At 48.3% G+C, this 26,384-nt stretch overlaps 1 protein-coding gene across 3 annotated transcripts in view; it reads right to left on the reverse strand.

The window, feature by feature from the left end:
* Positions 1-285: 285 nt before the first annotated feature.
* Positions 286-26,384, reverse strand: part of FUBP3 (far upstream element binding protein 3) — a 42,112-nt gene continuing 16,013 nt past the window's right edge. For all 3 annotated transcript variants that reach the window (XM_087879585.1, XM_060683972.2, XM_087879586.1), the window contains exons 5-19: positions 25,681-25,730; positions 24,274-24,345; positions 23,233-23,290; positions 18,048-18,210; positions 16,869-16,967; positions 15,595-15,696; positions 14,688-14,790; positions 13,550-13,650; positions 11,599-11,740; positions 6,566-6,726; positions 5,436-5,509; positions 4,641-4,717; positions 4,410-4,481; positions 3,140-3,261; positions 286-2,058 (exon numbers count right to left, since the gene is read on the reverse strand). In XM_087879585.1, the coding sequence (XP_087735711.1) occupies positions 2,050-2,058; positions 3,140-3,261; positions 4,410-4,481; positions 4,641-4,717; positions 5,436-5,509; positions 6,566-6,726; positions 11,599-11,740; positions 13,550-13,650; positions 14,688-14,790; positions 15,595-15,696; positions 16,869-16,967; positions 18,048-18,210; positions 23,233-23,290; positions 24,274-24,345; positions 25,681-25,730 (1,405 nt within the window). In that variant the 3' untranslated portion in view covers positions 286-2,049. The remainder of the gene's footprint in view (positions 2,059-3,139; positions 3,262-4,409; positions 4,482-4,640; positions 4,718-5,435; positions 5,510-6,565; positions 6,727-11,598; positions 11,741-13,549; positions 13,651-14,687; positions 14,791-15,594; positions 15,697-16,868; positions 16,968-18,047; positions 18,211-23,232; positions 23,291-24,273; positions 24,346-25,680; positions 25,731-26,384) is intronic.

The following is a 26,384-nucleotide window of genomic DNA, read 5'->3' on the forward strand; positions in this document are numbered from 1 at the left end:
AGTGGCGGCTTCTGAATTCTGACTGGGGGGGGGATATAACCCAAGTGTAAGGGACATCCTGTTCTCGTCTTTATGTGGGGTTTTTCTTTTTTTTTTCAATGGATGTAGCCACCCATGACTCTTCGGCTGCCGGAGGACTAAACCGCTAAGAAAAAAAAAAAACTTTTAAAACTTCAATGGAAAGCAGACAGAAAACTAAAGAGGGGGAAACTGAGACCCGTTTTAAATGTGAAATTTTTGTGTGTGTGTGTGTGTGTAAGAGGACACCGACACAGCACCCAGAAATGCAATCGTGTGGAATTTTTTTTTATTATAGAGAGAGTGTAAAATGCAACTGTCAGTCAAATAAAAAGAACATTTTCGTTTTAAAACATCATGCTGAACATTATCCAATTGTTTTTTGTTTTTGTTTTTTCCTGTATACAGTTAGACATTTCAAGCATTATAAAGAAATGGGAGGGAGGGCGAGGAAGCTCCTAAAACAGCAACTTCGGTACAATTCAAAACGGAATGTCCCATAGATCAATTAAAAATGTCAAGAAAAAAATAGCTTTACTTCCGTTTTTTTTTTCTCTTTAAAAATACACTGTTATCTGTACAAGAAAACACTACAGTAAACACTGGAAAGCATATTATCCCTTTTATTAAATCAAAAAATTATTCAGAACATACCTATGGTTAATACTAGATTTCATTTTTTTTTTATTTCCTCTAGGTAAAATTTGACAAATATTAAGGTAAGAAAATACTTAAAAACAAAGGAAAAAAAAATTAAAAAGCCAAAAAGCAAACACACACCCTGGAATTAAAAAATAGTTACTACTATTTTATAGGATTTAATGTTCCACAGTGCTTGTTAAAGATACTAATAGCAGTTTCATCTTAATATTAAAAATAACAGTATTTATTTCTGAAATAGACAAAAAGTATTTTGCTCTTTTTTTTTTGTTTTTTGTTTTTAAAGAGATGCTTGGAGGTCTTAGATTTACAAATGCAACCAACCAGGGAAACATAGAAAGGAAAATAGTATCACTAAAAAATTAACACATTGCTTTTATATTAACCCTTTAGATCTCTAGAAATTATACAGCCCCTACAAAATGCCCCCCCCGCAATAAACGAACTCGACAGCAAACAGCAACTGTCCCAATAAAGAATTCACATAATTAATTACAATACATAGCATAATTCAGTTTCTTCTTTTTTAAAAAAAAATGCAATAAAATCAAAAAAAGACAGCCAAGGTACAAGAAAAATTAGAAGTAAAATATTTAATGAATTTACATATTTAAGAATATTTAAATACTGTTTTTTTTAAAAAAATTTCATTTTCTTTTCTTTTAGAATTCGTTACATACCACCTAAGACTTCCAAGCGTGTTTTTTTTTTGTTTGTTTGTTTGTCTGTTTGTTTGTTTTTTTTTCTGTTTCAACAGAAAAAGATTTTAAAATCAAAGTACAAGGAGAAGAGATGGGGGGGCGGGGGGAAAAAGAGAGAAGAAAAAAAAAAGAAAAAACCCCAAACACACGCGCACACAAAAACACATTTGTTGAAACGTCAGAGTTTTGGGGAAAAGTTGTGATGCCAGCTGTTCGTTGGCTTCCCTCCAAATTGTGTTCCCGGAGTTTCACTTCGTTTCGTGCTCTTTTAATTTATTTATTTTTCCTGTCATTTTTTTTTTCCTTATAATTTTTTGGAAATGAATCCTCCCCGAAAAACAAAAAAAAAAACAAAAACAAAACAAAAAGCAGAAAATTAAGGAAAAGGAAGAAAATGATGACGTAGCATGTCCGTAAAGTTTAGTACACGTTACTAATTGTTCCTGATTCTTAGAAAAAAGTTCAGTATAGATTATCCTAACCACTAGTGTTTCACGAAAGAAAGAAAGAAAGAAAGAAAGAAAGAAAGAAAGAAAGAAAGAAAGAAAGAAAGAAAGAGAGAAAGATCTTCAAACGGTTGCAAATCTAGAAACCTCTGTTACAAAAAAGGTTTGTTTCCACAATGATTCCAAGGAAAAGGGAAAAAAGGAAGAAGAATCAAACAGTTGTTCTACTGCTCCTGAAAAAATAAAGAACAAAAAAAATATAAAAGTGAGTGGAAACAGAATTAAAAATGCTCAACAGTGCCTATCTTGACCCTGCAGGCGGGGAAGACAACCAGACCCATCATCCCCATCCCACGCACACTTCTCGCCTACTCCCCTTTCATCCGTGTCTTGGGCAAAAGTTTTTTGCAATTTCTTTGCAAAACAAAACCCCCAAAACAAACTTTCTGCGTTTTATGATCTTTCTTGCCGGAGTTGTTAAAGTTAGGAACATGGTCATTAAATGAATCTGGCTCCCCTCATTGACTTTGCTTGTCAGAAGGTTGCAAAAGGGGATCCCGCGATCTGGTGGGGGGGGGGGGAGAGAACGGACACTGTGACAGTCATGAGTGAATTGCCAAGCGTCTGAATGTTGATCACGTGGACCGCAGGGAAGCTGCAACGGCCGTTAAGAGTGAAAAACAGTTTTAAAAAGCTACTTATGACCAGTGTTCACACTTACGACGGTCCCTCAGGGTCGCGTGATCTCCTTGTGCGGCCTTCTGACGGGCCAAGTCCATGGGGGAAGCCGGCTTCGCGAGACTAACTTAACAACCGGAGTGTTTCACTTAACAACGGTGGTAAGAAAGGGGCGAACCTCGCTTAACAACTGCCTTGCTTAGGGACAGAAACTCTGGGCCCGTTTGTGGACGTACGTCGAGGACTGGCCGTGCTCTTCGTTTAAGAGGTTTCTTGACTTTATTCATTGGTTTCTGCGGTTGGCTGGCGTAACGTCAAAACCCAGGCAGCCTCGAGGCTTTTCCAGTGTCCTATAAACCTGCTTATTTCTGTCTTGGTTGAGCGTAACATGTTGACTTTATTTGCAATGTCTTTGCTTTTTTAAAATATATATATTTTATTTAACACACACACACACACATCTTACTGCAAAGGAACTTAAATTAAATTAAGCCTCTTTTTGTGTTATCAAGCTTGGCTGTGAATTCCTGGCCTGCTCTTTTCGTTCACGGGGAGGGGGTGGGGGGCACGTCCAGAGAATTGATCCGCTGCCCGGTGGGCTTAAAGGCGGCAACTAAGTGCAAGAGAAACACCCACCTGGCTGTGAGCTTGCCCTAACGTCTGCCCGTAGTAGGCCGCCTGTTGTCGGTAATACTCTGCCCAGGCCATTGTGTAGTCTGGCTGGTTGCTGGCTTGGGAAACAGCTGTGGCAGCGTGACCTGGAAGGCGAGGAGGAGGAAGAAGAAGAGAGAGAAGAGGGGGTAAAGGAGATGTTGACGAGGAAGCTGGGAAGTATCCCACCTACCCCATTCCCCAATAACTCGTGCCCCGGGATTCCTGTTTCGGGCTAAGCTTTGGGCCAGGGCTCATGCTAATAGAACAGGTTGAATTAATTCTACTTTACTGTAAGGCTAACTTAATAGAATCTTGCAAGCCTGAAGGTACAAATCTCCCACTGTCCCTTTTACAGCCTGAGAAACTAGGGAGGGTTCCTTTCTGAGTTTCTTTCCCTGCTTGTTATGCAGCTCAGGGCTGTGCCGTCTCTTATCCGACTGTCCTCTAAAGCTACGTTAACAGAACCTTGCAAGTCTGAAGGTACAAATCTCCCACTGTCCCTTCTACAGCCTGAGGAACTAGGGAGGGTCTCTTCTGAGCCTCTTTCTCTGCCCATTATGCAGCTCTGGGCTATGCTGCCTCTTATCGGACTGTTCTCTAAAGCTACGTTAACAGAACCTTGCAAGTCTGAAGGTACAAATCTCCCACTGTCCCTTTTACAGCCTGAGAAATAGGGAGGGTCTCTTCTGAGCCTCTTTCTCTGCCCATTATGCAGCTCTGGGCTATGCTGCCTCTTATCGGACTGTCCTCTAAAGCTACGTTAACAGAACCTTGCAAGTCTGAAGGTACAAATCTCCCACTGTCCCTTCTACAGCCTGAGAAACTAGGGAGGGTCTCTTCTGAGCCTCTTTCTCTGCCCATTATGCAGCTCTGGGCTATGCTGCCTCTTATCGGACTGTCCTCTAAAGCTACGTTAACAGAACCTTGCAAGTCTGAAGGTACAAATCTCCCACTGTCCCTTTTACAGCCTGAGAAACTAGGGAGGGTCTCTTCTGAGCCTCTTTCTCTGCCCATTATGCAGCTCTGGGCTATGCTGCCTCTTATCGGACTGTCCTCTAAAGCTACGTTAACAGAACCTTGCAAGTCTGAAGGTACAAATCTCCCACTGTCCCTTCTACAGCCTGAGAAACTAGGGAGGGTCTCTTCTGAGCCTCTTTCTCTGCCCATTATGCAGCTCTGGGCTATGCTGCCTCTTATCGGACTGTCCTCTAAAGCTACGTGAACAGAACCTTGCAAGTCTGAAGGTACTTACTCTGCTTCTTGTAATAGTCTTCCCATGCCTTGCTGTAATCCGGTTGGTTATTCTGCTGCTGGCTTTGCTGACCTACCCAAAGGGAAGCAAAGAACGAAAAAGAAATAGTTACAGAGCAGCCGGATGCACCCTCTGGGTCTGAACCAGGAGCGGGCTACTGGGGGTTTGCCTGCCCCAAGCACCCACCCACCCCCACAAAAAAAAAAAATTCTAGGATGGGGAGGGACTTACTTGGGACCTGCTGTCCTGGTTGCTGCCACGTCTGGTAAGTGCTTCCCCAGCCTTGGGTCATGAACGCCTGAGGACCGCTGTGGATGACAAGACACCGTTACTCCTTACTAGCCCTGATGATGTAACCTAGGTGGGCAATGAAACGTCTGCAAGAAAACCACCAAACTCGGGGAGCATCAAGGACCTCACACTCCTCCTCCTCTTCTCCACAAACCCCACTCCCTTCTAGCACTGACGATGTAACCTAGGTGGGTAATGAAACGTCTGCAAGAAAGCACCCAACCTCAGAGAGCATTAAGGATGCCCTCATTTCAACACTGAGCTACAAGTATTTGCCATTATTTAGTACTGGAGGAATGGAAGACTAGCAGCATCTCTTTTCATCCCTCACGCAGGACCTTGTAGGGGATTGTAACCGCAACTCTGACTTGAACCTTCCTCGGTCTGGGAACGAACCACTACCTAACAATGCAGAAGCCGAATGCTCGTGGTGGCAAGGCCGGTCTCTTTTGTCTCTCGGATGCTGTGACCTCCGTCCCCCGTTCGCCTTCCCCCCCCCACCGGCAAAAAAACAAACAAACAAAAAACAACCCTATGAGCACTGGCCTCTGCTGATTCTGACCTTGAGAAGCAAAAGGCCGGATCTCAAAAAGCAGAGAATTGCCTTTGTCTGCGTCTCTAAAGCATCCAGAACGATGCAACATTACGGACCTGCAGTTGAGGTTGCAAGCACCGGTGATGCTGGGAGAAACAAAGAAAACGAAAGAAAACAAAGGGGGGGAAAAAAAATCTTACTTTTGATGAGTCGTCGCAGGTGGCTGGCTGAAAGGAGCCTGGCTAAATCCTCCGGGCCCACCGAGGTTGGTGCCCTGAAAAAAAGACATCATTAGAGGGGGTGGATGTCACTCAGACCGGAGTCTCCATGTTTGAATGACAAGGTGACCCTGAAAGTGTTCGGGGCGACTCAGTGATACTCGGGGTGAAAGGAAGAGACGGTCAGCTATGGACACAAGCTCCCAGGGCTTCTGAAAATCCAGAATCTTTTCCCACCATTGGGAAAAGACACAAACATGGTTGGACTTGTCTTCAAATGGACATCAGCTGGGTATTTCTTGGACTTTCTTCTTTAAATGGTTTCCAGTGGTACCATGGTTTAGTGGTGAAGGTGCTGGGTTAGAAAGCAGGTGACTTGAGTTCTAATATTGCCTGTAGCATGAAAGCTGGCTGGGTGACTTTGGGCCAATCGCCAGGAGACGGTGAGTTCTAGTCCCGCCTCAGGCATGAAAGCCGACTGGGTGACTTTGGGCCAATCACCAGGAGACGGTGAGTTCTAGTCCCACCTCAGGCATGAAAACCGGCTGGGTGACTTTGGGCCAATCGCCAGGAGATGGTGAGTTCTAGTCCCACCTTAGCTCTGAAAGTCAGCTGGGTAACTTTGGGTCAATCACCAGGAGACGGTGCGTTCTAGTCCCACCTTAGCTCTGAAAGTCAGCTGGGTAACTTTGGGTCAATCTGTCCAGCCTAATCCACCTAACAGGATGGTTGTTTGTGGGCCAAACAGGAGGGAAGAGGAGGACTAGGTAGATCAGTCACCTTGAGTTATTTGCAGAAATAGTAAAGGTGGGAAGAATGAATGAATGAATGAATGTTTGCTTTTTTAGCTGATGGTTCCGACAAGCACTGGCTTCTCCGTGGTTCTCTCTCCCTCGCATTGAGAAGTACAGCCCAACTGCCTTTGCAGATTATGGATATGAGATAAATATTCTCATTTGCACAGGAAAACAAATTAATTCGCGGGAGCTTCCAACTAGACCTTCCAGCATCCCGCAACGGCAAACCTGTACCACATGGGGGGTGGTTCGGGGAAGGGGGGGGGGCTGTATCGCCCAAGCTGGCCGGAGACCATGAAAGGAGACAGGACTTACTCCCACTTTCTCATCGATCAAGTGTCTGGCGAGCTCGATCTGCTGGGGCACGCCCCGGATGGTGAATATCCGGACGTTCGGGTCCGTGTTGGGAGGAGGGTTTCGCTGGAGTTCCACGTGAGCCCCCGATTGCTGGTTTATGCTCTTGATGTTCTCGCCTCCTGCGGCAGGAGAAAGGTGAGGGTGAGAGCTCAGGCCTGGAAGGTTGTTATGTCCTGATGCCCTTCCCCGAATTCATGACTCAGCCTCAGACCTGCCACTACAAGAGGTTCTATGCACATCTAACTCGGTGTGGCTGCTTTCAGCCTCTTCTTCTGGTAGACACCATCATGGTTTACTTGTGGTGGACAGCAGTCCAGAGTCCCAGGAGGGAGGGGCCCTTTCCCAGAGAGCAAGAGACAGCTAAGCTTGGTGTTTGGGGCATGCATGGAAAGGACCAAGAGGGACACACCCACCCACCCACCCAGCAACTCACAGAGTATTTAGAATTACAAGGCTGGAAGGGATCTTGGAGATCTTCTAGTCCAACCTTCTTACACCATCCCAGACAAAGTCTTTTCTTGAAGACTTCCAGTGATGGAGCTTCCTCCACCTCCTCCACTCTACAAAACCCCACTCCCACCTAGCACTGATGCTATTGCATAGTCGGGTACTGAAATGTCCGCAAGAAAAACCACCAAGCTCGGAGAGCACCAAGGACCCGGCTAACCGAGAGCTACAGATACTGTCTTCTCAAGTTTAGCCTCTCGTTCAAAGCCGCTAAAATGGATGACTTCACAATGCTACTAAACCCTTGGCCACATAGCGCTCAATGTAATTTATAGGGGTATGGGTAAGGCGTTTTAAATTGGGGAGCCATTTTGGATTTAATTCTGTTTTAAACGCATTTTAATTGTTTATATTGTATGTTTTTTAATTTTGGCTGTTCACCGCCCCGAGTCCTTCGGGAGAGGGGGCGGTATAAAAATCTAATAAATAAATAAAATAAATAAATTCCCCTTGCAAGAACAGTCTTCGGTCATTTAGAATAGACGAGAAATAGAGAAATAGAGGGAAGGGAAAGGAAGGGAAGGGAAGGGAAGGGAAGGGAAGGGAAGGGAAGGGAAGGGAAGGGAAGGGAAGGGAAGGGAAGAGAAGAGAAGAGAAGAGAAGAGAAGAGAAGAGAAGAGAAGAGAAGAGAAGAGAAGAGAAGAGAAGAGTTGGAAGGGACCTTGGAGGTCTTCTAGTCCAACCTCCTGCTTAGGCAGGAAACCCTACACCACTTCAGACAAATGGTTGTCCAATCTCTTCTTAAAAACTTCCAGTGTTGGAGCATTTACAACTTCTGGAGGCAAATTGTTCCACTGATGAATTGTTCTCACTGTCAGGAAATTTCTCCATGGTTCTAAGGTGCTTCTCTCCTTGATGAGTTTCCACCTGTTGCTTCTTGTCCTGCCCTCAGGGGCTTTGGAGAATAGCTTCTTTCCCTTTTCTTTGAGGCAGCCCCTGAGATAGTGGAACGCTGCTAACATGCCACCCCTAGTTAATCAATTTATCTATTTAACAGCCCTGTCCCAACAAGTGCATTTTATTCTTATTTTATTATTTCCTTTCTAAATTTCCCTTTTATTATTTATCCAACTCGTATGCCACCCATCTCGCTTGGGAGCAAGACGCGAACGGAACAAGATCGCACCGGAAGCATAAAACCTCCTGCCGAAGTGCCGTATTCCAATAAACACAGAGCCCAAGCGTTGGATTTCCCGGTCAACGCTGCCTTGTAAGAAGAATTTTTGAAGCCGGTTCCGCGTAGAATTAGCCAGGGCTGGTGGAAAAAAAAAAAAACCTTCGGCTGCCAAGAACCGGGCCCGACAAGGGAAGTCTTGTAGAAGGGTGGAGCACAACGAATGAAAATTTCGCTCCCCAAAGGGAACAAGACATCCAAAGGAGAGATACCCGGAGGGAGGGTTTCTGGTCTCGCTGTCTTAATGAAATTTGCTTAACAAAAGATTCCTCCACGGGGGCTCACAATGGCTCGATTCTTAGGCTGCAAACTTCACACGAGGCGGGGAGGTGGGATGACCTTCCTTCTGACCGGGGGGTTGAGACCGGCCAGAAACCAAAGGCGAAGGGGAGAAGGACCAATTAGTTCAGCATCTGAGAACATTCGCTCTAGGCAGGCAAAGACGCCCCCCACCCCACCCCACATACACCCCACTCCGCCGCCTTGCAACAGGTTGAGAGAAGGCGTTTCAAAAACAGCTTCAACCCTGCCTGATCTGCCTTGCAGAAAACTTGCAGAAAACCTTGCTAAGTCCGAAGCCTGCAAAGAGGATTTGTTTTAGAAAACAACAACCTGGGAATGATGGTCGAAAGCACCAAGCTAGATACCAGGCGACGGTGGAGTTCTAGTGCAGCCTTAGGAGCGAAAAACGAGGGGTAACTTCGGGCCAATCGCCAGGAGATGGTGAATTCTAGTCCTGTCTTGGGCATGAGGGACGACTGGGTGACTTTGGGCCAATCACTAGGAGACGGTGAGTTCTAGTCCCGCCTTAGGTATATTGGCTGGGTGATTTTGGGCCAATCACTAGGAGATGGTGAGTTCTAGTCCCGCCTTAGGTATATTAGCTGGGTGATCTTGGGCCAATCGCCAGGAGATGGTGAATTCTAGTCCTGTCTTGGCCATGAAAGCCGATTGGATGACTTTGGGCCAATCACTAGGAGACAGGGAGTTCTAGTACCACCTTAGCTATGAAAGCCGGCTGGGTGACCTTGGGCCAATTACCAGGAGACGGTGAGTTATAGTCCTCCTCCTCTTTGAGTTCAACATTCCTGTTGTTAAGTGAGACAGTTGCTAGGTGAATTTTGCCCCATTTTACGACCTTACTTGCCGTGGACGTTAAGTGAATCACTTGCAGCAATTTAGTAACACGGTTGATAAGTGAATCTGGCTTCCCCACTGACTTTGCAAAAAGTGATCAGGTGACCCAGGGACACTGCAGCCGTCATAAATATGAGTCAGTCACCAAGTGTCTAAGTTTGATCCTGTGACCTTGGTCGTAAGTGTGAAATAGAAATTCTTTATCGGTCAAGTGTGATTGGATGGACGTAAGTCACTTTTTTTCAGTGCTGTTGCAACTTCGAGCGGACACTAAATGGGTACCGTTGTTAAGTCGAGGACTACCTGTATCCCCGTCCTTCCTTCCCTGACCCGTGCCGCTTGAAGACAGAATTCAATTAATGTTGCTAATTTCTGGGCAAGATCCAATGAACGTGGTCGTGTTTTAATCTTGTTATTTTACATTTTACGTACAGTATTCCTTATTTTAACGGTGAGACGAATTAAACCTCTTCCCGAGGCTTCTGACTGCAGGAGGGGGAGATCTGAGTCGGATCTAAGAGAGGAATTTCGGGGGACGGCTTCCAAGTTTCATACGGCAGTCGGCTCACGTCAGGAGGGAGGACGAAATGATCAATGCCAACCTCTCCGAGCGGACGGCGGCGCCTTCTCCATCCCTCGGCCAAAGACTGGAGGGCCGAAGAGAAAGAGAGCAAGCCAAGATAGGGAGCGCGTTCGGCGTTCGCCCCCTTTTCACAAAAGGCCGGTCACCTGCTTAACACATGGGGCTTGTCTGCAGACGGCTATTCAGAAAAGGGGCTGCTTTTCTTCAAGCGAGGTGGGGGGGGGGACGGAGGAGGAGGAGGAGGAGGAGGAGGGGGACGGACGGACCCACAGCTGGACACAGAATCGTAAAGCAATTAATCAAACCAGGCTAAAAAGCCCAACGGTGACAGGGAGGAGGCTTTCAAGACGACTGGGTTTATCATGGAAATACAGTCGTCGCCCCCGTCCCGTCCCCCCGTTACCCCCCTCACCGGGGCTCCGAAGAGGCCGCTGCGAGCTGTCGGACATGGATGCAAAGGGAGCCCTTGACCGGTGAAGGGGCCGGTCTCAAGCCTCTCGCCGCTCCTCCCTCCCACCCATGAAAGAGTCCATGGAGGACAACTCCGACTCTGATAGTTGTTTTCCGAGGGGATTGGCTCGCTGCTTTCAAGAACTGAAAGGAAGGAAGGAAGGAAGGAAGGAAGGAAGGAAGGAAGGGAGGGAGGGAGGGAGGGAGAAAGGAAGGGAGGAAGGAAAGAAAGAAATAATAAAGGTGGGAAAGAAATAAGGAAGGAAGGATGGAAGGGAGGGAGGGAGAAAGGAAGGGAGGACGGAAGGAAAGAAATAGGGAAGGTGGGAAAGATATAAGGAAGGAGAAAGGATGGAGAAAGGAAGGGAAGAAGTAAGGAAGGAAGGAAAGAAAGAAATAAGGAAGGTGGGAAAGAAATAAGGAAGGAAGAAAAGAGGGAGGGAGAAAGGAAGGGAGGACGGAAGGAAAGAAATAGGGAAGGTGGGAAAGAAATAAGGAAGGAAGGATGGAAGGGAGGGAGGAAGGAAGGAAGGTAATAAGGGAGGGAAGGAAGGAAGAAAAGAGGGGAGGGAGGGAGAAAGGGAGGGAGGGAGGAAGGAAGAAAAGAAATAGGGAAGGTGGGAAAGAAATAAGAAAGGGAGGGAGAAAAGAGGGAGGGAGAAAGGAAGGAAGGAAAGAAATAGGGAAGGTGGGAAAAATAAGGAAGGAAGGATGGAAGGGAGGGAGGGAGAAAGGGAGGGAGAGAGGGAGGGAGGAAGAAAAGAAATAGGGAAGGTGGGAAAAAAATAAGGAAGGAAAGATGGAAGGGAGGGAGGGAAGGAGTGGGGAAGGACTAACAATAACTCTTATATACCGCTTCACAGTGCTTTTACAGCCCTCTCTAAGCGGTTTACAGAGTCAGCCTCTGGCCCCCCCCAACAATCTGGGTCCTCGTTTTACCGACCTCGGAAGGACGGAAGGCTGAGTCCACCTCGAGCCCGTCGGGATCGAACCTCTGGCACTGGGCAGAGTCAGCCTGCAATCCTGCATTCCGACCACTGCGCCACCGTGATGATGGTTAAAGCTACAAGGACCGGATATTTCTTTTTCCTTGCACGCTGACCAAGAGGCTGACATTCGCCCCCCCACCCCGCGACTCACCTTTGCCGATCACCAGGCCGCATTTGTCAGCTGGCACCGTGTAAGTGATTTCCTGCATGCCGCCGGGCGTGCCCAGGCTCCAGTCTCCCCGTCCGCGCCCTCTGCCCCGGGTGACGGTGAGGGTCCCGAAACCGTCGCGCTCCTGGAAGCGAAGACGACACCACCTCTGACCACGCATGAAATGCCTGGCGGGTTGCAACAACCCACCCGCGCCCCCCCCTCCGCCGCCCTCAAACCAATTTAAGGCTGGAATTCCAAAAAAAAAATCCCTTTCCCAATTCTGCATCAGGATAATAAGCAAAACCCAGCCTGCCTGTTCTCAGATAATGGGCTCTCCTCCCAAGTTTCTAGTCCTCATGGAATTTTGAGTTGGAAACAATGAAGTACGGGTAGTCCTTGACTTCAGCTGTTCACTTAGTGACTATTCAAAGTTACAACGGCACTGCAAAAAAAACAAACCCCGACTTACGACCAGTCCTCGTAGTTACGACTGTCGCAGGATTCCCACGGTCACGGGATCAAAGCTTGGGCACGGGAGGCAACTGGCATGTATTGTACGACGGTTGCCTTGCCCTGGGCCATGTGATCGCCTTTTGCGACCTTCCCAGCTGGCTTCTGACAAGCCAAGTTAGTGGGGGGGGGAGCCGGATTCACTCAACGACCGTGTGATTCACTTAACAACCGTGAGGGGGGAAATTGTAAAATAGGATACAGCTCAACTTAGAAACTGCCTTGCTTAGCAATAGCCCTTAGACTTATATACCGCTTCACGGTGCTTTTTACAGTTTGCGGAGTCAGCCTCTTGCCCCCCCCGCCCCCCCCCCCCAACCATCTGGGTCCTCATTTGACCGACCTGGGAAAGACAGACGACTGAGTCAACCTTGAGCCTGGTGAGAATCGAACTCCAGACTGCGGGCAGAGTTACCCTGCCATACCGCATTCTAATAACCATGGCAACCACCGGGGCTTAGCAACAGAAATTCTAATCCTGATCGTAGTCGTAAATCAAGGACTCCCTGTAATTCAGTTCCCCGGCCTGTCTTCTCCAGCCGGAGTCCTCTGCTCATCAGTTCAATTCAATTCAATTCCTTGGGCCAAACACTGCCGTCATTCGGCATCGCGCCCGTCCCTCTCCCTCTCTTAGAAGAGCAATTCAACCCTGCTCAAAAGCAGCCGGAGGCGACTGCTGGGTCTTTGCTGGCAGCCAAATGGTCTAGGGTAGTGATGGCTATTGGGGGGGGGGGGGGGCGCGTAGGTGCCCTGCCCCTACTTATGACCCCCCCCCTCCTGACACGCGATGGCCCGGTAGGCTCGTTTTTCTCTCTCCCCAGGCTCCAGAGCCTTTCTAGGAGCCTGGGGAGGGCGAAAATGGCTTTCCCCACCCCCTTGGAGGCCCTCCGGAGGCCGGAAATGGCTCGTTTGGTCCCACCGGAAGTAGGCAAACGGGCTGTTTCCGGCCTCCGGAGGGGTGGGGAAGGCTGTTTTCACCTTCCCCGGGCTGGGGAGAGCAAAAAAACGAGACTTCCGGTCCCACCGGAAGTTGGCAACTGGGCTGTTTCCAGCCTCCGGAGGGCCTCCGAGGGGGTGGGGAAGGCCGTTTTCGCCCTCCCCAAGCTCCTAGAAAGGCTCTGGAGCCTGGGGGGGGGGAGAGAAAAACAGGCCTTTCCCATCATCCCTTGAGGCCCTCTGGAGGCAGGAAACAGCCTGTTTCCCTACTTCCGGTGGGCCCAGAAGGCCCCAAAATCAAGTGGCCAGCGCGTGTATGTGTGCCAGAGCTGAGTTCGTGTGCCCACCGATTTGGCTACCTGTGCCACCTGTGGCATGCATGCCACAGGCTCGCCATCACAGGTCTAGGGTCTGAGAAGAGGGTTGGACTAGAAGACCTCCAAGGTCCCTTCCGACTCTGTTAATTCGTGTTTCCCTGAGCTTGCCGGCGCTCAGGCTGACTCACCTGTGCCGTGAGGATGAGCTCGGTGATAATGTGACCTGCGTGCTGGCATCGGTCGGGGAGGCCCATGACCTGCGCGATTCTTTCTGGGCTAATACCATCATCTGGGGAACGAAGCGAGGGAAAAGCCCAGTGAAACAACAACAGAAGGAAGGCAGGGAGACAGAATCCTGCAAAAAGATTATCTCCAAACTTGGCCGCTTTTAAGGCTTGTGAAGTCCATCCCCCAGGAACACCATCCCAGAATTCCTCAGCCACCCAGCCATGAAACATCGGCCAGGTTTTTAAGCGCTGTTGTAACCTCCAACAGCCACTAAACTAACTGTTGTAATTCAAGGACTAATCTGTCCATCGGGCAGATATAGCTTTTAGCGGCATCCTCCCTGCAGAGCCTTGCCGGGTTCTTATAAACACATAAAATAAATTAAGCGATGTGCAAAATCTCACTAATTTCATTGCTTGCAAGGTTTCGCCTTTGCGTTAATAACCCCCTGCCCCTCCAAACTTGGCTTAAATTGCCAGCTTTCTGAATTTCAGCCGTTTTATTTTAAGCAGGCTGCACACGACGAAAGATATCCACCGAAAAGCACACAGAGAAAAAAGGGGTTTGCTTAACAACGGCCACAAAAAAGTGGTACAAATTGGGTGAGGTCACATGATCATCTCCCCTTTACGGCCGTCATGAGTTACGACCGAAATTGCAGACTTAATTATGTATGTCGAGGATGATAAGGATATTATTGAGTTACACCTATTATATACAAAACTAATAGTTTTGTAGTCTAGGCTACAAAATATATATATATATTAAAATGCAAGCCTAAAGTACTAAGCCACGATTAAACCATATTATGCATAAATAGTCTAGACCAGGGGTGGGGAACGATGGTTCCTTTATGACTTGTGGACTTCAACTCCCAGAATTCCTGAGCCAGCCTGGCTCAGGAATTCTGGGAGTTGAAGTCCACAAGTCATAAAGGGGACATCGCTCCCCATTCCTGGTCTAGAACAGTAGTCCCCAATCTCTTGGGCACCAGGGACCAGGCGAGTAGGGGACAGGTAGGGGAGAGCACAGATTGGGGACCCCCTGGTCTACAGTGCCTCAACGGAAACCTGGGTCAGACCACCAAAAGAAACAAACCTGGTTTAAACTGAATCCTAACCCCGGCGTCGTTCTGAATCTTCTTGATCATTTCACCGTTTCTTCCTATTACGATCCCCACGGCGAATCTGGGCACAGACACCTGCGGAAAGGAAGGGTATTCGAGTGAGGAGGGGGCTTTGGACACGAACCATGACTCAAACTGAACCGAGTATCAAGGTGGGAGTTTCGTCTCATGCATTCAGTGCTGGATGAATGTCATGTTTTCATCCCTCGTTGCAGTTTGCACCGAGACCGAGGAAAGGGAGCTCAACATGGGTTTACATCAAGAGAGGTGAAGATTTTTAGAACTGGGTTTAGGAACGGACACTTGTCTGGAATGGAATAGGGGGCTGGACTAGAAGACACCCCCCCCAGGTTCCTTTCAACTCTGTTATTTGGAGACACAGGTGAGAACAATTAATCCATGGAAAAGCTTGCCTCCAGAAGTTGTGGGTGCTGCATCACTGGAGGTTTTTAAGAAGAGAACCGGACAGCCATTTGTCCATAATGGCCTAGGGCCGTGATGGCAAATCTATGGCATGCGTGTGCCGGCCAACTGAATTTCGGGCCTTCTGAGACTCCTAGAGAGGCTCTGGAGGCTGGGGACAGCAAAAAAGTCACTTCCTGTCCCACCAGGAGTTGGGAAATGGGCTGTTTCAGGCCTCCGGAGGGCCTCCGAGTGGGTGGGGAAGGCTGTTTTCACCCTCCCCAGATGCAGAGAGAGGATCTGGTGCCAGGTGAGAAAGAAAAACGGGAGTACCGGGCCATCTTCCCAGACCCTGTTATTCTATGTTCTAAAATGCGTTTAATATAGCCAAAAGGAAAGGAAAAAGAACATTCTCATTTTCCTGGCATTATGTTCTGCCAAGCGAGGAAGACGCAGGAAGTTCACACAACTGCATACCTCTATGCTTCCTCCCATTCTGGATGTAAAATCGTTGCGTATACCCCGGAAGTCGGCCTGGTCTTTTTCTCGAATAATCTCCAATACCATCTCTCGGGCTTGCTAGAGGATTCCGAAGGGAGAAAAGAGATCCATGTTAATGAATGGAAAGGATGTGTGTGGGGAGAACCTGTATTTGGGTTTCCCAGGACGAGGGCCTGGAAACCAGGATAAGGCTCTTCAGCGCTACAACTCACGGCCTCCCACTTTCTAGCCCGGCGCCTTAACCAAACTGGCTCCTGAATTGTTAGGCTTTGAATAAAACCTTGCAAAAATATGGAGTGTGTGGCAGGGGTGAAATGCTCCCGGTTTGGACCAGATCGCCTGATCCGGTAGCCATGGCGGCGGATGGTTCAGAGAACCGGTAGCAAAAATCTCTGCGCCTCCCCCCCCATGCTCAGCTGAGCCGCGGGATCATCAGAGGCTGGTTTTTTTACTTTTAAAAGCATTTTTTTTACAACCTCTTTTTAAAAGTTAAAAAAAAAAGCCTCTGATGATCGCACGGCTCAGCTGGGATCGTCAGAGGCTTTTAAAAGCATTTTTTTCTGCAACCTGTTCAGCCAAAGAGGTTGTAGAAAAAATCCTTTTAAAAGTAAAAAAAAAAAAAGAGTTGGCCACACCCACCCAGTCACATTACCACTCCCCCACCAAGCCACGCCCACAGAACCAGTAGTAACAAATTTTACATTTCACCACTGGTTTGTGTGTGTGTGTGTGTGTGTTTGTGATTTTGCAGTATCCTTCCCCCAGGAGTGCGGAGGAAATGGGCATTTTACAGTATCCTTCCCCTGGAGTGGGGTGGGAATGGAGGTTTTGCAATATCCTTCCCCCAGGAGTAGAGAGGGAATGGGGATTTTGCAATATCCTTCCCCTGGAGTGGGAAGGGAGATTTTATAGTATCCTTCCCCTGGAGTGGGGTGGGAATGGAGGTTTTGCAATATCCTTCCCCCAGGAGTAGAGAGGGAATGGGGATTTTGCAATATCCTTCCCCTGGAATGGGAAGGGAGATTTTACAGTATCCCTTCCCCTGGAGTGGGGAGGGAATGGAGATTTTGCAGTATCCTTCCCCTGCCACGCCCACCAAGCCACACCCACAGAACCAGCAGTAAAAAAAAAATTGAATCCCACTACTGACACACAGCCTCTCTTTCTCTGGACTGTTATTCCAGATCCTCCCTCAACCAACTTTTTTTTTTTTCAATCAGCACGACTGCTGAATCCTCTTCGATACACACCTGTACTTTAAAAGCATCTCCCGTAATCCGAAGAGGTTTATCTGCTCCGGTCGGTAAAGGGCCATCTTGGATCATGATCATTTTCACGCCGGTTCGTTCCTACATATGCGTCGCACAGATAAAGGGAGGGGCAGGGGAGGAGAGAGAGAGAGAGAGAGAAAGAAAATAACTATAAAAATAAATGAAATGCCAAAAAAACCCAAACCCCACCTGCAAATCCTGCTTCAAAGCTGTGAAAATAAGACAAAGGGAAGGAAAGGAAGTGAGAAGAGTTCCAGAGATTTGGTATATTTTAATAGATTAGTCCTCGACTTATGTCAGTTTATTTAGTGACCGTTCGAAGTTACAACGGTCACTGAAAAAGGGAAATATGAAGCGTTTTTTTTTCACACTTACAACCACTGCACCATCCCCAAGGGTCGTGTGATTTATATTCGGACCCTGAGACAACCGACTCACATTTATGACGGTTGTGATCCCCCCTTTTGCGACCTTCTGACGAGCCAAGTCAATGGGGCAGCCGGATAACCGCTTAACCACCGGGTGACTAATTTAACGACTGCGGGTGATTTGCTTAAGAAATGTGACAAGAAGAGTCGCAAAATGGGGCAGAACTCACTTAATATAATTTCTCACTTGGCAAACATAAATTATGGGCTCCGTTGCGGTCGTAAGTTGAGAACTAACTGTACTGGAAAGGAGGCAGATGGGGCTAGATCAGCCAGGGCAAACCTTCTCAAAAATGTCAAGAAAATGACCAATAATGCCCAAGCAAAAAAAGAAACTATTCTTTATATATTCATTTATTTTTTAAAAAAAGAATAAAATAAAATGTGCGCTCCTATGTATTATATACAGTATTCATTTAATGACCATTCAGTTAGCACTGAAAAAAGCGACTGATGGCCGTTTTTCACACTTATGACCGCCGTAGCGATCCCGTGGTCAAAATTCAGACATCTGGCAACCGGCTCCTATTTATGACGGTTGCTGTGATTCACTTCAACGAGCGTGACGAGAAAGGTGGTAAAACGGGGGGGGCGGGGGCCAAAATTCACTTAACGACCGTCTTTGGGGCTCCACTGAGGCCGTAACTCGAGGACTCCCTGTCCCCTATAAGCCTTCACACAGCAGGTGGATGGAGAGAGAACGGGAGGCGGGAGGCGACGCCGTACGCACCTGCAATTGTTTTATCGTTTCACCGCCTTTCCCGATCACCAGACCCACTTTGGAGGCCGGAATGAGGATTTCTTGCACCGTGTTGTTGCCGTCCACGTCGTTGTGGAAGCCGGGTCCGTTCCTACAACGATCTACGATGTGGCCCAGGAGTCGTTTCGCTTGTCTTCGGGAGTCGGGGGATGAGGGGGGGGGGAAGAGTGGGGAACGACGGACACGAAGAGAGACGAAGGGAAGGGAAGGAAGAACGGAAGGGGAAAAAAAAGAGATAAAAAGAAAAAAATAATGTCAAGGAAACCGACTGACGAACGGCACCCGCTTCCCATCTTCTCTGGGTTTAAAAGGGAACGCAGGGTGTTTCTTTTGGTGGGGAGAAAAAAGAAAAGAAAAGAGAAATGGAAGTTCAGGCAGTCCTCGACTTATAAGTTCGTTTAGCGACCGTTCAGTTATGACACTGAAAAAAAGTGAGTGTTTTTTTCACACTTATGACCGTTGCAGCGTCCCCGTGGTCACGTGATCAAAATTCAGACACTTGCCAACCGACTCATATTTGTGACAGTCGCAGTGTCCGTCCCCCTCTCGGAGGTCATGTTTGTCCCCCCCTCTCCGTGAACGTCACAAAGCAAGGCCTCTGGTGGCCTCGCTTAGTCCGTGGGGGCTCAGGACAGCCACTGTCTGGTGACCACTCAGGCCACTGATTCGAAGTGTCTTCACCACAATCCTCACACCCTCCAGTTCTATAGTTGTCGCAACCGTTGTGATTAGCTGGAAGTCCTGGCGACATCAGTTGTCCAACCGGCAAGCTACCGATGATACAAGCACCTCAACAAGCCAACTTCTGTACGGTCCTCGGTGCTCTCTGAGCTTGGCTGTTAGATCTTGATTGCTTTCTTGTAGAAGTTTCATGAACCCAGCTACGTAACATCATCAGTGCTAGAAGGGAGCTCTTGTTGTGGTCCGCCAGCAGCCTGCGGAGCTGGCAGCGGAGTCGGACAGTGAGGAGGCTGGGGAGGACCATGGGCCAGTCCTGGAGTCTGGGGAAGGCTCGGACGAGGGCTCTGTCGGAGGCAGAGATGGGGCCAGGGCTATCTGGGAGTGATGCACAGACTCCGGAGCCTCCAGAGTCAGACAGCAGAGAGGCAGAGGAACAGGAGGAGCCTGTTCCTAGTGCGCGCATGCGCAGAGCTGCCAGAAGGCACGAACAGTTAAAACAAAAGGGACGACTCAGGAGTAAGGCCTGGAGATGATTGGCCCCTCCCATAAGGCTTGAAAGAGGAGCAAAGGCACGTGGGCCCTTTGCAGGAAAGCAACGTTGTTAATTCTGTTCCCAGTCGGCATCTCTGTTTGATTCTGGACTCTGTGTGGCTTTGCCTAATAGGTCTTTGGCAGCGTGTCAAGGGAGATAAAGGTGGGTGATTATCCCGAAGGACTACTCCCAAAGGACTTTTTGCAACTAATTGGGACTCAGCTGTGAATGAACGTAATTCACAGCTATTGCAATAAAAGAGGTTTTTGGAACTACTCGTGTGTTTTAATGACTCAGGAAGCCGAGGTCACAAGAATTCTCTTCTACTTAGTGCTACCTTTCAGCAGTGACAATGTTACCTAGTTGGATCACGAAACATCTGCAGGAATGCCACCAAGCTCAGAGAACACCAAGGACCCCACAATTCAACCCTGAGCTACAAATATTCTCTTCTATCAGAGTCATCTTTTTCCTGCCGATTTGGGTGAATAATGGCCAAAGCAAATAAAACCCACTCACTTAGATGCGAAGAAAGTTTTAAACAGATGCCCTGTTTCCCCGAAAATAAGACCTCCCCTGATAATAAGCCCCATCGGGCTTTGGAGCACATGCGCTAAAATATTTAAACACAGAGGTGGAAATCAGGCAAGACAGCAAGAGGAGCCCCGTGTTGCTCCATGCGCCCCAAAATAATAAGACTTCCCCGAAAATAAGACCAAGTGATTATTTCGGGGTTCAAAAAAATATAAGACAGGGTCTTATTTTCGGGGAAACACGGTAAGAGACAGGGCCCAGTTCAAATGCATGCACGCACCCGCCCCAGTCTTCAGATCATGCAGCTTTGGGGAAAAAAAAACAACCATTTATCAGAAGATGAACTCAAGAGTTGAGGAGAACCGGGGTGGACTGCTGGGGATTCGCAGGGATTTGGGAGAACGAATAGCTCAGATTCTGTGCAGTTCGGAGAACCCCCAAATCCCACTCCTGGCTGGCCCCACCCACCCTGCCCCTCCCCTCCCAGGAGTCTCCACGCGGCCCATTTTGGATGCAGGTAAGTGCAGGGCGCACACAGAGGCTTGGGGAGGGTGAAAAACAGGCCTCCAGAGGGCCTCCGGAGCCTGGGGAGGCCATTTTCGTCCACCCGGAGGCTCAAGTAAAGCCTCCGGAGCCAGGGGAGGACGAAAACACCCGCCCTCCCGCCGTGGTGCAGGAGGCCAACTAAGCCAGGCCCACCCAGCAACCGGGCAGAGAACCCCTTGCTAAAATTTTTGAAGCCCACCCTGAGGAGAACCCACTCCGAACCAGGAAAAGAAGCCAGGGCAGAACCTCAAGGCCCTCTAAGATGGCACCAAGCTATTTTATTTATGGTGTGCCTTGGTGTGTACGGATTTCCCCACCCTAAGGTGTCGAACTTCAAAAGGAAAAAAAAAAAATGGAACCAGAGCAATGTCAATTGAAAGAAAGAAAAAGAAAGAAAGAAAGAAAGAAAGAAAGAAAGAAAGAAAGAAAGAAAGAAAAGAAAAGAAAAGATCCTATTTTTCAAAATGTCCAGGGTTTATTTCCTTTAACATTTGTCAATCACCCCAATGTAATTTTTTGAAATAAAAAAAAAAAAGATTGCCACAGATGGATTTGGTAAAAACCCACCTACCCAAAGGCTGGGGGAGTGACAGAGCTGGTCCATATTGTTAAGTGGGCTCCTGTAAGCCTGAGGCCCGTGGTGGTTCCAGCGGGAAGAGCTCCTTGGGAGAAGGTAAACTCAGCTCCTGAGAAGTGGGAGGGAGGAAATACTGTCCCTAAAGTTTCTATAGGGCGTGAGAGAGAGAGAGAGAGAGCAGAAATCCCCCACCCCGCCCCTCCCTTGCTGGGCTGCCAAGGGGAAGGGTGTAGGGAAGGACAGGAGGACGGGCAGCCGTAACTCTTGCAATCGGTCATGGTTCGTGCCGCCTCCCCAAACGAATGGTCGGGGTGGGGGTGGGGGAATTGATTGGCATGCATCGGTCAAATGCAAAAAAAAAAAAAAAAAAAAAAGGGTTGGGATGAAGGAGAAATGGCCGGATCGCTTCTTCTGCTGCTAGCTTTCTCCAGACTCCCTTTCAAGGAAGGAAGGAAGGAGTTGAGGGCCCTCAAGAACTGAAGCCCGCCCCATTTTAACCTCCGGTGGGCAATCAGGTTGGGAAGGGTTCCTTGCCCACCATCATCTCTGTTGGCTTTTGGGGCTTCCTACAAGGACCTCTTATCGTTGTCTCTCCAACAGGGCTTGGTGCGTTGTGATTTTTTTTCACAAAAGGGATGGAGAAATCATGAAACGATTGGGAGAGGAAGGACTTAAATGCTCCCTTCGGCGACCTTATTCCTTCTAGGCACGGTTGGAAGGTCATCTCGTTCGTGGTGAGCCTGAAACCAGCCTCTATCTTCATGAGAACTAAGTCCTTCAAGATCGTGACACATTGCTCCTAGAAGCACGAAGCCGAAAACACCAGCCTCCTTATCCTACCAAGATCTAGTGTAGTGATGGCTTAACCTTTTTGCCGTCATGTGCCAAAAGCGGGGGAAGCGCCGGGGGGAGGGTGTTGCTTGCGTGCATGCCCACACCCAAAATTCAATGCCCCCCCATGCATGTGCGCGCAACACCCCCCCCGCTCCCGCCCCCCCGCTTTTGGCACACAGCAGCGAAAAGGTTACCGGTAGGCCTGTTTTTTGCCCTCCCCAGGTGCCAGAGGCTTTCTTGGAGCCTGAGGAGGACAAAAATGGCCGGCCCGTTTCCCGACTTCTGGTGGGCCCAGAAAACCCAAAAATTAGCTAGCCGGCGCACGCATGCACACTGGAGCTGAGCTAGGGCAACGTTTGTGTGCCCACAGATATGGCTCTGCGTGCCAGCTGTGGCACACGTGCCGTAGGTACGCCATCACGGATCTAGTGCAAAGGATTGAGGGCTAATGGAAGAGATGGAAGGAAGGGATTTGGGGCGATTTTTTAAAAAAGGGGGTGGGTGGGAGTTAGAAGGGGACTTTCTCTCAAAAGCCACCCTTCCCACCCCCTGGAGATCTTCTTCACAGAACTAAACCAGGGCTGGTAAATTTTGATTTTTTAGAAGAAGGGAGGAATTTATTCTCCTGGCGTTCTACGTGGCACAAATATTCCCTGCGATAAAAAAACCCGGTCGATTATCCTTGTGGCCTACTTTTGCAAATCTGATGGCTTGGAGGGGATTAAATCTTTTTTCAGTTCTTAGCATCAAACCACCCTCGGCACAAAGCGAACTCAGGGATACATTATTTTATATATATATATATGTGTGTGTTTTTCTTCTAGCCAGGTTTTCCCTACGTAACCAAGGTTTTTCTGCAACCTTGGATACGTAGGGAAAACCTGGCTAGAAGAAAAACACACATAAACCCTACGAAAAAGAATATACATGTGTGTGTGTGTGTGTAGGTCTTTGGTTATTCAGGTTTTCTCCCGTGTAAAATTGGAAGTGTCTTGGCGACGTTTCGACGAAGTCTCATTCGTCATCTTCAGGCTGGTGTTTTCGGCTTCGTGCTTCTAGGAGCGATCACACATTGCTCCTAGAAGCACGAAGCCGAAAACACCAGCCTGAAGATGACGAATGAGACTTCGTCGAAACGTCGCCAAGACACTTCCAATTTTACGCGGGAGAAAACCCGAATATATATAGGACTCAAAGGAGCGTCTATATTGCGTGACAGAAAAGGGAATCGCGCTAAGAGAAAATTCTCGACGGACAAAACCGCTCTGGCTGTTAAGAACAAGTCTGGAAGGCCGTCAAGCAGGCCGTGGCTTGTTTCAAGGCGGCGCGGAGAAAAGTAAAAAGAGATTCAGGGGAGAACCAAAAAAAGAAGAAAGGAGAGAGGACAGAGGTGAGGAGGTGGGGGGTGGGGTGGTGAAAAGAAATCACAGGTACTGGTTTTAAACGCTTACTCGATGCTCTCTGGGGATCCGGTCAGCATGCAAGGCCGTTCTGCCATCCCACCGCTGTCTGCCAAGACAATAAAGGGGAAAAATATGTCAACAGATCCTGTCCATCCTGCTGCCAGCTTTCTATGGCCTCTAGACAAGGCTGAGGGCAATCCGTAGAGTCATAGGGCTGGAAGGGACTTGGTAGGTCTCCCTAGTCCAATCCCCTCCTCAAGCAGAAGACTCTAACAGTGATGGCTAACCTTACCCACACCCATAATTCAGTGCGCCCTCCCCCCATGCCTGCATGCGCAAACCCTCCCCAGCGATCCCCCTGCTTTTGGCACATGATGGCATGGTGGGCCCGTTTTTCGCCCTCCCCAGGCTCCAGAGGCTTTCTTGGAGCCTGGGGAGGGCAAAAACAGCCTTCCGCATCTCCGTAGGTTCTCCGGAGGCCGGAAACAGCCCATTTGCTGACTTCCGGTGGGCCCGAAAATCAAAAACGCTCACGTGGCCACAGATATGGCTCCGCGCACCATCACAGCTCTATAACCATATCAGACAAATGGCTGTCCAATGTCTTCTTAAAAACCTCCAGGGATGAAGCACCCACAACTTCTAGCGGTAAGTCGTTCCACTGATTAAATTGTTCTCACTGTCAGGACATTTCTCCTTAGTTCTAGGCTTGGTTTCTCTTTAACAAGCTTTCAAGCTAAAGGACCTCTCTTTTGTAACTGCAGATTCAAATTACGTGGCCAAATTCAACGTTCGGGGCCTCCCCGGTTAATATCCACTGCTTGCAAACACAGCTGTGAGGCTAGAACCTGGTCAGTGAGAGGTCCACGAAAAGAACTGAAAGATATCCTTAGCCAGAAGGTGCTCAGGTGAGAGAACGCCACACACTAAGCCACAGAACATGGTTTATCAACCCTAACTCATGGCTCCACACGCCACAAACTCAACCAGGAGCCATGCCATCATGCGGGCGGTTTTCTCTAAATAAGGAAATGGATTGGAGCAAAATAATCAAGTTACGGTGTACTCCGCTTCCCCAAAACTCCTTACCTGATGCTATCTGAATTTTGCACCCTGATTCTGCCTGAATCCGGGAGATTTGCTCACCGCCCCTGCCGATAACTGCAAAAAAAAATAATAATAATTAAAAAAAAATAGGACCAACATCAGGAGGTGTCTACTCTTAGAACAGAAGGCGTAGAATGGAGAGCTGGAAGGGACCTCAAGAGGTCTTCTATCCAACCCCACTGCTCAAGGCAGGAGATCTTATACCGTCCCAGTCAAAAATCTATTTTTGAAAGCCTCCAGGAATGGAGCACACACAACTTCTGGAGGCAAGTTGTTCCACTGATTAATTGTTCTGTCAGGAAGTTTCTCCCTTAGTTCTAGGTTGCTTCTCTCCTTAATTAGATTCCACCCATTATTTCTTGTCCTGCCTTCAGGTGTTTCGGAGAATAGCTTGACCCCCTCCTCCACGTTGACAGTATTGGAACACTGTGTTCTGACCCAGGCTTCCCAAGAGCATGATGCGGACTCCTTGTCCCAAGAAAAAACCCTTTTACTGTGAATTCTTCTCATTCACATCCAGCAAAGTCTTTCAAGGGAGAATTTACAGTCACAGACCTTATCTGGCTTGGGGAGCTGCCAAGCCGATATCTTCAAAACTTGGCAAGGAGTCCCGGAGAGTCACGAACCAATTAAGCGAACTAATTGTCTCCTGCAAACTCCACTCCCCTTTCGCTCCTCTTTTATTCCCTCTGGGAGCGGCCATTCACCTGTGGCTTTACTCCTGAGTTGACCCTTGTTCTTTAGCTCTTCCCTTCTCCTGGCAGCTCTGCACATATGCACAGGCTACAGTTGTTCTACTGCCCCACTGATGTCTGACTCTGAAGGCAGCTGATAACTGTCAGACAGCCCTGGCCCTCTCTGCCTCCGACGCAGAGCCTTCATCAGAGCCCTCCCCAGACTCCAGGACTGGCCCATGTTCCTCCCCAACCTCCTCACTGTCTGAATCTGCCACAAGATCTGCTGGCAGGCCACAACACACTGCTCACATGTCACCCCCTCATCTTTCTCTTCATTCAATTAGACATACTCAGTTCCCTCGACCATTCATCGTACGCGTCTCTAGAGAGTTTGAATTTTGATCAGGTGACCATGGGGCTGTTGCAAGTGTGAAAAAGGGTCAGAAGTCAGTTTTTTCACTCCGAACGGTCACTAAATGAACTGTTCCGAGTCGAAGTCTACCTGTAGCAGATTTCTGCAACAGACAGAAGTCGCTCTCTTATTCTTAAAAGAGATTTGAGAAGTTTTTCGTCCCACGGTTTTCATCCCACAATTGCAACGGCCTCAGCGGTGTTAATGGCTCCAACTGAAAGAAGCCGAGTCTCTACTGGAAACGCAAACTGATCATCTGCAGAAGGAGTGCTGAATTACCTCTCCCCAGTAAATACTTACTGAATCCAACCATTTTGTCAGGCACTTTGAAATCTTCGGTTATTACCGCCCTGAAGAGAACAGGAAAGAAAATTCATCATTGTTTCTGCCTCTGGAATGTCACCATTTGGGAGGGGGAAAAAATCAGATTTAGATGCCAGGAATTACGACGGGGATCAGCTCAGCATCTGGGAAACTGTGCAAGTACAACCCTGATGCAAACGGAAGGAATGGGTTTGGTGATCGTTGCGATCGTTCTTGGCTTGGGGATGGGACCTGGTGTCCTCCCCCCCCGCCCCCCCCCGGTGGATCAGGCTGATTAGGGTTTCTGACACCTCGACATAACTAGAGGACTTGCCCAGGCTATGGTGCAGAAGTAATGAAAATAGGTAAAAGTTAAAACTCCCGCTTATAAAACTATTTTCAGTTGAAACTTCCAGCCTGATTCCCAACGCAGGTTTAAAGTTCAGCCGAGTTAACTTTTACCTAAATATCATTTTAGAAGAAATGAAGGTGGAGTCAAGAGAGGAATCAGCCTGGAGTCTTTACGTTGCCGCAAACGGTCCACGTTCAGCCCCTCTTGAATTCTGTCGACTGTTATCTAGCGCCAATTTTTAGCACCCAATAATGGACCTAGCTGGGCCTAATCTAGCCCATCTCCTCTTGAAAGAATAACAAGAGTTAGAAGGGGCCTTGGAGGTCTTCTAGTCCAACCCCCTGCGCAA

This window comes from Pantherophis guttatus, chromosome 16 (genome assembly GCF_059756535.1).
Source record: "Pantherophis guttatus breed Tessera chromosome 16, ASM5975653v1, whole genome shotgun sequence".
NCBI lineage: Eukaryota > Metazoa > Chordata > Lepidosauria > Squamata > Colubridae > Pantherophis > Pantherophis guttatus.